The 12,122-nt window shown below is 43.8% G+C and overlaps 2 protein-coding genes and 1 long non-coding RNA gene across 11 annotated transcripts in view; 1 reads left to right on the forward strand and 2 right to left on the reverse strand.

Moving 5' to 3' along the window:
• Positions 1 to 1,215: 1,215 nt before the first annotated feature.
• Positions 1,216 to 9,028, reverse strand: hp1bp3 (heterochromatin protein 1, binding protein 3). 2 transcript variants are annotated; one of them, XM_079342156.1, is made up of 13 exons: positions 8,922 to 9,028; positions 8,316 to 8,411; positions 7,368 to 7,551; positions 6,692 to 6,754; positions 6,427 to 6,583; positions 6,200 to 6,343; positions 5,584 to 5,643; positions 5,252 to 5,391; positions 4,666 to 4,756; positions 4,044 to 4,203; positions 3,709 to 3,820; positions 3,406 to 3,558; positions 1,216 to 2,388 (listed from the first exon to the last, which is right to left on the reverse strand). In XM_079342156.1, exons 2-13 carry the CDS (start codon positions 8,395 to 8,397, stop codon positions 1,860 to 1,862), a joined length of 1,875 nt encoding a protein of 624 aa, XP_079198282.1. In that variant the 5' UTR covers positions 8,398 to 8,411; positions 8,922 to 9,028; the 3' UTR covers positions 1,216 to 1,859. The 2 variants fall into 2 exon arrangements, with proteins under 2 accessions (XP_079198282.1, XP_079198283.1); XM_079342157.1 differs by lacking the exon at positions 6,692 to 6,754.
• A 97-nt stretch (positions 9,029 to 9,125) lies between these two features.
• LOC306822884 lies at positions 9,126 to 10,932 on the forward strand. Its single transcript, XR_013778964.1, has 2 exons — positions 9,126 to 9,343; positions 10,052 to 10,932. It is a non-coding gene; the product is annotated as an uncharacterized lncRNA (long non-coding RNA).
• Positions 10,276 to 12,122, reverse strand: part of LOC306822880 (eukaryotic translation initiation factor 4 gamma 3-like) — a 47,487-nt gene continuing 45,640 nt past the window's right edge. For 5 of the 8 annotated variants that reach the window (XM_079342150.1, XM_079342151.1, XM_079342148.1 and 2 more), the window contains 3 exons: positions 11,949 to 12,030; positions 11,703 to 11,849; positions 10,276 to 11,326 (listed from right to left, as the gene is read on the reverse strand). In XM_079342150.1, coding sequence (XP_079198276.1) covers positions 11,145 to 11,326; positions 11,703 to 11,849; positions 11,949 to 12,030 — 411 coding nt within the window. In that variant the 3' untranslated portion in view covers positions 10,276 to 11,144. Of the gene's footprint in view, positions 11,327 to 11,702; positions 12,031 to 12,122 lie in introns of all 8 variants that reach the window. The other 3 variants (XM_079342145.1, XM_079342147.1, XM_079342146.1) reach the window with 1 other exon arrangement.

The following is a 12,122-nucleotide window of genomic DNA, read 5'->3' on the forward strand; positions in this document are numbered from 1 at the left end:
AAATCAATGTCATTGATTTCAGTTCACTGAAAGATGTTTCTTGTAAATCAGTCTGTCACTTTCTGAGTGTCATAACTTGATGAATTGAATGCCTTTACTGACGTCTAATTATAAACTGGTACGTCTGTCTGTCTGAATGTTGTTATGAAAACAATGAAAACAAAAGTTGGATCTTTTACTTGGAAAATATAATATTGGATTTTGTACAAATACACTATACAAACTTGTATCCTTTGCAATATAAATCTTGGATCGTGTACTTCAATAATACACACTTTGGCACTATGACGTTGAATGAAGCAAAGTGTCAGCTCCATAAAAATGTGTCTACCACATGTTTAAAGTTGCTGAAGAAATAGATTCAACATTTGTGTTTGCAGCATTTAGATGTTGATGTTTGATAAAGGTTGAGTTACCTTGACCTAATTGAAATATTTTTTATTTTTTGGGGGGTGGACTTTAAAGGACAGACAGGGTAGTTAAAAATAAGGGATGGAGATGGGGGGGGGGGGGGGGGAATGATGGGAAAGGAGCCATGGGTCGGATTTGAACCCAGACTGTCCACGTTGAGGACGACAGGCACACAGGGCGTACACCTTTCTCAACCTGCACAGGCCTCCATGCTGAGGACGTGGACTCTGGAACGGTTTACGATAGGTTGTTTCATCTGAATCCGGGGCAAGAGGATCCAAAGAGGATCCTGAAGCTTTGATTGAAGCTCTTGAAATGGAAAAGATCTCAAGACGTAAAAAAACTTCTCTTTGTTTTAAGACCAAAGAGCATTTATGTTTTCTTCACCTCTTTAAACCCCACACACGTTGAAATGTTGGACTCCACCAGAGCAGGTGTTTGTGAGGTGTCCAAAGACAACAGTGTCATCTTTATGTGAAAGCCCAATCATAAAAGTGAGCGATAAAATATATACGTGGGTATTTATATATAATTGTGCACTAAATTAATGTAGCACAGAGGAATTACAAATATAGCCATTTTATTAATGACTTGGAAAAAATAGCTTAACAACACAAGGAGTACATGCATGCAGGGTATGTATGAGCTGGAACCTTTTTCTGAGTTCACAACACACATCTTACAGTTTGGTAGTGAATTACAGCTGTGAAGCAATAAAATCCATGTATGTACGTATCTGCCTGTTTACACAAACATCATCGGGGGAAAAAAATGAACACTGAGCTTGAGGATATAACAGACGGATGACGCTTCTGAGTCTTTTAGTTCAAAAGTGGAAACATTTTAGTGTTTGACAAATAATCACCATTGTGTGAAACGTTTGAATACAAATCCAGATTGTGATACAGCACTCCCAAGGCCCACAAATCCAAAATTAATCTCATAACACATAACAACTTTAAGAATGGGTTTTCATAAAATCTTATTTTAATTAGTAAACAGGTTTCACTTTTCAACAATTCATTTTTTTTTTTCACTTTATCATTTCAATTTTCCAAAACACTGGCACTTCTCTTCTTGTCATATAAGGAACGTGTGCTTTGAGCACCTGAAGTGTAGATGAGGAACAGATCATATTAAAACAAGAGGTCACTACATGGCTCTAGTTGCAGTTTTGTCAGATTATACTATGCTTTCCCTTACCTGGCAGCTGTTTTAACGGCAACACTAACTGAGCTTTTCTACACACCGTGATTAAAAAAGGAAAAAATTCAGAACCCCTCAATGTACAGTAAACTCAACTGGGAGGATAACATTCTTATTCTACAATAGAAATAAAAAAAACTACTGCCCTGTTAAAAAGGGAGAAAATGATAAAAATAGAGAGAGAGAGAGAGAGAGAGAGCACTGAAACAAAGTGGCCCAGTTCGTGGAAGGCGCTCCTGGGCTCATTTCTTCCCTCTCTTGGTCTTGCGACCCGTCTGCTTGCTGCTCTTCGCTCCTTTTTTCACCGCAGGCTTTTTAGGGGACGACTCTTCGGGCTCGCTCCGCCTGGACGCCCCTTTGGTCGCTGGCTTTTTAGCTGCAGGCTCCTCCTTCTTGGGCGACTCGTCGGGCTTCGAGCGCTTAGACCTGCTCTTCGCCGTCTCCTTTGGGACGTCGTCCTCTTCGGGGGACGACTCTCTGTACGAGGCTCGCGTCGAGCCCCTTTTGCTCAGCTTTTTCACGGCCGGCGTTTTGGTTTTTTTTGCCGGAGATGCTCTCTTGACGGGCGTGGCTTTCGATGGCGTCGTGGATTCCTTCTTAGCGGCTGCCGACAGTCGGCCCCCTTTCTTGCTCGGAGACGCCGCTTTCTTGGCTGGAGACTTCTTTGCGAGGGAGCGTCCTCTGGCTTTAGCTTTCGACTGACTCGGACTCCGAGATTTCTTGGCTGGCGGAGGACGGCGAGCTTTGGGGGGAGGCCTCTTCGGAGCTTTCCTGAAAATAATGTCAACAGTCAAATGTCAAAGAGGTAAAAGGCAGATAATGCAGACGCGTCAACATGTGAGAAACACTGAACATCAGCAATCCTTCAGCTGTGACTCGGCTCTCCATGCCCACGTTCATGTGCTTTTGAATGACGTCCATCCCCTCCCTCCCTTCGTTCCTTGGGAGGGAGGGGATGGACACGCACGACTCGAACCCAGACGGCCTGCGTGAAGGAAAGTGGCCTCAAACTTTTTTTTTTGCTTTGGTCCTTCTCTAAATGTTTGGCACGAAAACACCAAATTCAAATTCCTCAAATGTGGAATCCTTGAATTGCCCCCCCGGGGACAAATAACGTTTTTTGAATTGAATCGTGTCAATGTATTTGGCAAGTATTTTCTGGCCGTGGTGCGAAACGTAACCACTTGCGTCCCGAGATAACGGAGTTCAGTTCTAAAATGATTGTAGTTATATATAATTATATTATATAATGTCTGAGGTACAAATCACCAAGGACAAGTGGGACAGTTAACCAGAAGTCCATTTGTTGGGCTTTAGAGAATACTCATTCAAACAATCCGTGCACCTTTTTTGTGACCGGACAACGATGGTCAATCTCTGAAAAAAATCTCCGTCGCCCTTTAACTCGAAAACAGGAATCATCATGTACCAACGTAAGTTCTTTGAAATTCAAAACCTCGATCCCTCAGTGAAGCAATCTTATCAGTGAACATTTCGGACTCTGTCCTGAGACTCACTTTGTGCTCTGAAGAAGAAAGCAGGTTTGGTTAAGGTGCGATCTTTCTCTGTCATGAGCGTCATCAAAATGTGTTTTTTCAAAAAAGCTGCTGCAAAAATCCAACGATTTAGATCTCCACACTTGACTTTCAGGAACAGACACTTCATTGAGAAACTCCCTGCACACGTTAACTTAACTTCTAAATTTCCTGATGGAGTCATCCCAAAGGATCAATAAAGTTTAGTCTAAGTCTAAGTCTAACGTGGAGGTTTTTTTTTTTTTAAACACACCTCTTAGGGGCGGGAGCTTCATCCTCAGACTCCTCTGACTCTTCTTCTGACTCTTCCTCGTCAGAGGAGGCAGCCGTGCGCCTCCTCTTGGGCGCAGGCTGAGAGTTTTTCTTGGTCGGCTCGTTGAACTTGTCCGGGTACAGGATGGTCGGACTGAAGAGAAAAAGGTTTAGACATGTTTAACCGCCGAGTAGTTTTTTGCCATTTTCGTTTTCCTCAAAGCACGTTGCTAAATGATCAGCTTTAAAAAAAAACAAGGACTATAAACTTAGACTTTAAACAAAGGGAGTCCTTGGATCCTACCTGGGGTAGTAAGGGAATGAGAGCCTGTAGGTCCCCGTGAAGCCGTGACCGGTGATCTGCTCCATCCAGCCGAGTACTTTACACTTGGACAGAGTCTGCCTCAGACTCCTCACTGCAGGGAAAAAGGATTCTTCTGTTACTGACAGTTTTCGATGCACAAGCTTAAGTCTCTTGTTACACGATGAAGACGGCCGGCTTTGCAGAATGAGTCGCTGAAGAAGACGAATCAAAGGCCCTCCGGTTGTTTCACATCAGAGATGTATTCTACACGTCTGTGTTGAATCAGTCCAGATATGTATGAGAGTGAGGAGCAGGAGAGAGAGAGAGAGTCTTACCTAACTGATACTCCTTTCTGTCTTTATTGGCGTCTACTAGATATTTTTTGAGGGTGGTGGTGCTGCAGGTTTTAGGTTCGTTCATGGCTGTGATGGCAGCTGTGATGGCGTCCTCCACGGCTCCGCCCTTCAGCAGGACCTGGTTACCGGTACGCTTGAGCTGTGACGGACGGAGAGAGATAAAAAATAAATGATGGAACTATTTCGAACACGAGCATAGAGTCGATCAAGCTGCTGCTCGCTTGGAGAGCAAAGTGGCGGCCTCACTTAAGAGCCCTTTTTCAAAGCTTTGCTTCCGCTACGCGCCGAAACGAAGCTCTCCCGTCATGGCGTCTGGAGACATTCACACTGATTCCATAACGGTGTAACATTGTCTGTGGATTCACATCGCCTTCAAGTGTTGTGGATGCACAAGAGAGCACTGCACAGCGGGTGCTTCACGTACACACACAGGCAGAGAGATGTGCGCGCGCACACAGCGCTGCGCTCCCCCGCAGGCTCTGAAACGCTTCTGTTCCTACCTCCGAAGGCGGCGCAGGTCACTTCACAGAGACGGAAATATCTAAAGGCTGAGACATCAGTCTCACTCTCACGTGTCTCGACATGTTTGAAAAGACTTTACCTGGAAAGTCCCTCTGGCTCCGGTCCCGGTGATCTGCTCCAGGTGTCCTTTCTCCACGGCCTTCACCAGAGCCACTTTCAAGACATCGGGCCTGAAGAAGAAGCACAGGAAGTTCGTTCCATCGTCACAGCTAACAATACGACTTCAGAAACTACGAGCTCGTCACTGAAACCCTGATCACATGTGAAACTGTGAGGACACTTCAGACCTGTTTGACTTTGTACGTGTTGTTCTGTCAGGACTTTACTTGTTGGTGAGCGACAAATATTTTCTGCTGTTCGTGCTCAGAAACTTTTTTATAAACTGTTCTTTTTGTGTGTTCTCAAATTGCCGCACAAACACAAACTTTACTAAGGGTGCAGGCTGGAAAAAGTCTGTGTAAAGTTGAAATGAAAAAATATATATAACGTTCATTTGGATTCAAATTCAGCTCACTCCAAAAACGTCGGGACATTTTCAAAAAGTTTTGTGTATGTGTGAAAACACCAAGAACAACAAGAACTATCTGCTTTGTAGTGTTATACAAGCGATATGTGAGTATGTGTGAGTATATGTGGTGGTGGTGGGGGGGGGGGGGGTCGTGTACCTGTTCTCGATGTTGAGGCTGGGGAAGTGCTGCTCCAGGTATTTCTTGATCAGGTTGTAGGAGGCCTCTTTGGGCTCACAGAGCCGGGTGATGATGAGAGGAAGAGCGTCTCCCAGAGACTCCAGCTTCTGTGCTGCTTTCTAAAACACCATCCGTTTACAGACATGACGATTACAAGCAAACACGGCCCATCTCATCGGGGGGGGGGGGGGGGGGGGGGGGAAGGGGACACTACGTCATTAACGAGGGGATTTGATCAGCTCGCCTTTTTTCTTAGCTCCCTAAAATGTTTTCATTTGGTAAATTCCTCTTGTTCCTCGACTTCCACATACCTTGGTCGAGGCCGTCTGCTTCCCCATGGCGAAGGTTCCCGAGAGGCCTTTACCCTTCAGCTGTGTGACACAAAGACGAGCGGTGAGACGTGATAATAATCTGTCGAGCTGAACAGTGTAAAAACCCCCTAACAGGCCACAATCCTGAACTGATGTGGAAGAAGCTGTACTTCTCATCCTGTACATGATTCTGATAAGACGGTCTGGGTTTTTTTCCCCCCCTGCGTGATGATTTCTAACGTGTTCAACTAAATCCACTGCGTGCAGCTCCTTCTTTTCGCTCCATCTCTTTGAGCTTCACGGAGTTTGCACTTCTTTAAGCGACAGTACGGTAGTCGAGCTCTCGGCCTGCGGTGAAAAGTTGGGATGTAGCTGACATCCAGCGAGTCAGAGTTTTCTAGATGTTCTACATGTTTTGTTTCTATATTCTTCTCTGTCAGCGAACTTTCACATGGAGACCAAACAAAAAGCAGCCATGAAAAAACTACTGCTATATGTTATTATTAATTGTCTTGTAAAACGGTGAGCGTGATGTGATCTAGTATTCACACTTGCATGAGACGAAGCACGCTCATCCATTCTCCCCCTCCGACTATAAGAAGAAATCCTTCTTCACCTGTTTGATGGTCCCCTTGTCCAGATGTTTCTTCATGGCCCTCTTGATGAGAAACTTCTTCCTGTCGAGCTCCATCTCCGGGTATTTTTTAAGGATGTATTTCATGACGGACTGGTACGAGACCCCTGACCTGTCGTTACACGCCTGCACACACGACAGAGGTCATTTGAACAGACACAAACAAAAGACAAGACGGGAAATGTAACGGCTGCTCTGTGAACACACACCGTGATCGCTTCGATGAGGATGTTATCCACTTTGTTCTGAGTTCCTGCAAAGTTGGTGACGGGAACCTTTTTGCTGCCGGTGACGCTCGCCCAGGCAGGAATCGTCCTTTTCACCTTTTTGGCTTTGGACTTCTCGTACTTGTAGCCATCCTTTAGCCTGTCGCCGAAAGGAGCAAGACACAAAAATGAGTGAAGGAAGTTTGTGTGTTTCAGAGGCGATATTTCACTGTGATTGTTACCACCCTTATCTTTATCGCATCCTCACCTTAGTAGGAGAACATAGCAGTGTGTTGCACACTGTCCAGCCGCGCAGTCCTTGCATTTGTCACTTTTGTCCATTTGTCACCGACAGAAAAAAACAAAATGGAGTTTGAGAACATCTGTCTTAATGATCATCATAGTAATTGGACCCTCAATCAGTTGCTATTCTAGTGTGCTACGTGCAGGAAGGTTGACGTCTGACTTTGTTGAAGTCTGGGAGAAGAAAAGGAGGAGAAATAAGTGGAGTTACAAGTCGTTAACTTGTAAAACCCGGTTAAATTTCCATTAAATATTCGACTCTCTGAAGTTAAAGCTACACTCTCTGTTTTCCTGCTCGGCTCCTTTTAGTGAGTTCCAGAAATGTTTTGGGGATTTTTTTTTTTGAACGAATGACTTTTGTAGAGAAAAAGTGAAAAATGATCTGAGCTGGTGACAAAGACATCCACTCCTCCTTAACTCCTCCGAGACTGTGGACAAAGGGAACATCTGTCTGCTATGCGTCTCATGAACAACATGGCTCAGACGGTTCACATCTTTTTAGAAATGCAACACTGCAACCACGAGGGGAGCGGTCTGCCGTTATCCAGCAGAGGCAAGGATCATATAAACAGATAAAAGTGCTATCAGAGTGAAATATCGCAGCGGTCAGAGTTGCAGTTGAGCTCTCTGGTGAAACTCACTCTTTCTTGTCGCTCGCTTCGCCTTCCTTCTCCGCCGCCGCTTCTTCTTCTTCCGCCTTCTCTCCGTTCTCTGTGGGCTCCGTCTCAGCTGCACTCTTGGCTTCCTCCATGTCTGCCGTGGCGGCCGAAGACGCCGCCGGCTCCTCGTCTGCAGAGGGGGACTCCTCTGAGGAGGCTTCAGGCTCTGAGAGAAGAGAGATGTTTTAATACCACGGCAAAAGAAAGTATATGAGCCAATCTACAGACAGTTTTATATTGTGCTCGCTCTGGTTTTTGAAATACCACGGGGGAAAAAAAGTTTCCCAATGCAAGTGTATAAAATAAATAAATAAATAAATAAATAAAAGAATGTCAAGCTCATGTTTTTTAAAATGAGGTGAACTGACTTTTTCATTCTGACGATGAACTCAAAGGTCATGCAGCAGTTATGTGCTCTCCGTCTGATTTCCACACTGTGAAGCACTGTTTGTCCCCGGACCGGCTGATTGACCATGTCTGAATACTTTCCCTGTTCAGTCTCAAAACTTTGCATCTTAAATCAATGGTTTGAATAAAAATAGATCTGAAATGTTCTTGCGAAGTTGGGCCGACAGTCCAAAGCTCTTCTAAGTATTATCTAATGGCCTGTCCAAGTTTTTTTTTTCTAATGTATTTGACAGTTTGAAGAAATAAGATAAATAAAAGTCCTTTTTTTTTTTTGCAATTCAAAGGGACAATATGTATCTCAAGGGGAAAAAAAGGTAGAAGTGCATTGGGTCAAAAAAATGCAGAGGAATATATTTCTACATCTCTATTAAAAAAGAAAGCACCCTTTGATTTTAGTTATGTTGTTCTTAGAGTGGGGTCTTCTCAGTATAAGAGGTTCATAACCCCAATATAATCCACTGGCTGTGTCAGTGATGATGGTGCGTTCACGGGTCTTAAGGTGATGGACAACCCCGGCCTAACCTTTCTCTGCAGCAGTAGCAGCGGCAGAGGAGGAGGGGGCCTTCTCCTGGGTCGGAGTCGCTGGCGCTCGGCGAATCGGCATCACACCAGATGGACCTGCACGAGGAGGAAAACAAGAACATTACCTGTGCACGAGGAAAACAAGCAGACACGTCTGCCCGGTTTATTTTATTTTTTATTTTTTGGAGGGGGAGGGGAGGGGGTGCAACATCTGGGTTACGTGCGTGGTTAGTACTGGAGGGACTGCCAAACCCACTTAATTCATTTGGGGCCCCCGTTATCTCAAAACAGAAGAAAATGTGCAACCGGATTTCAGAGATCTCCACAAAAGTGACTGTGCATTCATCTCTGGCTCATTCGCTATTTATGTGCCAATTATTTTTAGTCCTTTTCCACGCGAGCCAGAAGATGAGTTGCCAAAAAATATTCGTATATTTCGCCATTTTGTCGGGTTGGTTTACACACAGTAATGGCGTCGCACAAGGAAGATAACATTCATTTCAGCTGCAAAGCGGATAAAAAAACCCCGACGTACGTCTTTTCTAACTTTTCATCCATGCACCTTCATGTTTAACACACACGCGTCAGTAAAGAAATCACACTTACCCAATACTTATCGACAAATAGTGAAATACTGTGAAGTAAAATTTCTGCACGATCCTTTATTTAGATTTCTCTGTTTACGAGCCCCGCCCCATTCAGACCGTTGGGTACGTCCTTCCTTACGTCCCAGCGTCAACCGGAAGTTACGTCGAAGGATTCCCGCTGTCATGGCCGTCGTCACTCGCCATCGTAAAACTACATAATATTAAACACGACGTACATGGTCCAAACCTTTAATTAATCCCCTTAAAGGTCAAATAAAGTTCTCCAACCACTCTGTGTATTTGTTTCAAGTATAGTTGATATTGTTTCACGTTATCTTGGTAAACATGTTTAAACATTTTCATATTAATTAAATATTAAACTCAAAAGACCCGTTTCCACCAAGCAGTCCGGTCCGGTTAGGACTAGCACCAAAATGAAGGGTCAGTGCCGTCCTAGTGTTTTGGTACTTTTTTGTTGGGATGTAAAGTGTGCCGATCTGACCCCAAAGGATCTTTTTTGTTTTTGTGTTCCCCTTCTTCTTCTTCCTCGCTTAATTAACAGCAGGCTACATTTAAGTTGGACTGCGTCTCCCTCCGCACACGTCAACACAACTAAAACCTTTAATTATATCAAACCAGATTGAACATGAATAAATTAAGAGCAGTGAAAATCTTCACCTCTGTAAAACATTTAGATTAGTCGTCTATGGTTAAGGCTCATGGAAGCTGTAGTTGCACACTGCACAGCGAGAAAAAAATATATATAACAAAAACTGAGCTCTTAAACATTCTGAACTGAACAGGTCGATATCACACTTTAAAATAATTACATTTCTCTGGAGATTGTTAAATTCAGTTTCTTTTGGCTCATAAACACATCGCTCATTGTGCCCGCCACTGGTTAATGGACTCGACTTGTGTCGTCCAAAGATTCAATGACGTGCAAAAGAAATACATCAACTCCTCACAGTCAGGAAGACACAGGTTTTCAGTCAGTTGACATCTGGATCACATTCTTGCTAGTGTGAACCACCATGAGTGCGAGGAACCTCTGGTGACGGGACAAGTCTGTTGAAATATGACCACGATGAAACACATTTCAAACGCAAACTAATCTAGAAAATTATTTGTTTAAAATGTTGGTCACAGAAGCACAAAATGAAACGCTGCAACAAAGCAGAGAATCGATTGATAAAACTCGCCCTGTGACTCCGGTTGCTCCTGGTCGGATCATGCTGCAGCTCTTCTTCTTTGGAGGATGAGACGTCAGCAATGGTAAAACTTAAAGCACTCAGATAACCACACACACACACACACTGAAGAAAGAGTGTCCAAACACCAGCCATCAGCAGAACAAATGATGAGAACAGGGGTTTTAAATACCTTTTTTGTCTTTAATGTATTTACAAGCTTTAATCTGCTCTGTAGGTCTGAAGTATTACAAGCATGTTCATGTTCAGCGACCCGGGCCATTTGCTTTTTAAACTTGCATTTTTGCTCATGTATCCGCTTTGTTCGTCTGCGTTTTATTTATTTTTTTACAGTTCTGTGCGCTGACTTGCATACTTCTACCTCTCTCAAGGTGTATGTACATAAACAACGCAGAGCAAGCCAAGGCTGCGGGGAACACTTTGTTGTTATCGGAACAAAACCTTTGACTGTGAACGTCATACACGGACAACGTTAATAGTTTCTTTGCATCAGCTCCTTTTTTTTGTTGTTTTTTTTTTTTTTTTAAATCTCTGCTCCCCCGCCATCCCCGAATAACTTTGTTTGACCCTGTTTTTAACCAAACAGTGTTGGAATCCAGGGAGGCTAATTATTTCACAATTATTATTTTGTTATTATAATTAATTATATTGTTACTTCTGTCGCCTCGTTCTCATTTGTGAGCCTCTGCAAACGTTAAATAACTTTCGTATTTGCAGTCCTTAAAAAAATAATAAATTAAAGAGTCCAGAACCTATGTATCTTTAAGTCTCTTCTTAAAAAGTAACAAAACAAAAGGAAGTTAAAATTTAAAACAAAAATATTTTCTATGTATAATACAGGTATTTAGTGCTTCCGCCGTTGGAATCCAAACTCAAAATGGCGGCATGTTTCAGAACCGTACCGCAGAAAAAAATTCCAGCCGTAAACATGTCGTCCTGCCCATACACCAATCTTGACTGTTTTTTTTGTTTCTTTTGTTCTGTAAGGATGCAGTTCTTCTACGCCGAGTCTCCCGGGTGTCCCCCTCTCGTCAATTATCTTCCGACTCCTCCTCGGCTTCACGCAGCCACGTGAAGAAGGCCGTGACGGACTTGAGGGCCACGCCCTTACCGTGCTGCTCGGCGGGGTCTTTGCTCGTCTCCCACTTGTAGAAAGCGTCCTCCGAGATGACGTCCTCGTCATACAGACAGTCAAAGAACATCCGGAGAAGATCTGCAGGACAGAGAGGGAGAAGGATTTAAAAGTAAACGTTTGCATGTTGTGAAAATGAGAATCACAAACGTTGGTGTTTGGTAAAGACTACAGAGTAAAGGCTTATTTTCTTGCCTTTGAACTGCTCGTACTAAATGAACTTCCTGTTGTATTCTTGACTCTTATTCGTATCTCGCCTGTCTGTACCTCGGCATCAAATGAAGGTTCTCCCTCACTGCTGAGGTATCTATCTGCTTTTTTCTCGACCATAAATACTCCTTAAACATCGATGTAAACTGAATTTCAAAACGCGTGTAGTAACAAAAGAAGGTTCTCTGAAAAGAAATGAAGAGAAAGCCGAAGAAGAAGAAGAAGTGAAGCATGACGCAGCGCTTACTTGGAGGCTGATCGAGGGCGACGATCAGCGCCTGAAGTGCATAAAGTGCTTGCAGCTGTCGCTCAGTGTCTGAGTTAAGGTACTTGAGTAAAACGGGCAACCTCCTCTGGATGATGGCCACGTCCACTCGACAGTTGGTGTTATCATCTGTTTGGGGGGGAAAAAAGCAGGAGGTCGAGTCCGTGAACGCAGAGACGCTTTGGTAACGAGTAAATACTGCAATCAGGGGGGGAGAATGGATTTTACCTTTCACTGCTGCCTTACACACAGCTGTCATCAAAGCACGCAGGAAGGGAGTCGAGCTCATCTGAGAGTCATCAAGGTTTGCCTGAAGAAAAAAAAGAAGAAAAAAAAAAGGGAAAAATATGAAATACCACTGAAGTCCTTTAACAGCGAAACGTGGAGCCTTAGATTTCATGG

Source organism: Symphodus melops (assembly GCF_947650265.1).
Source record: "Symphodus melops genome assembly, chromosome: 4".
In the NCBI taxonomy this organism is placed as follows: domain Eukaryota; kingdom Metazoa; phylum Chordata; class Actinopteri; order Labriformes; family Labridae; genus Symphodus; species Symphodus melops.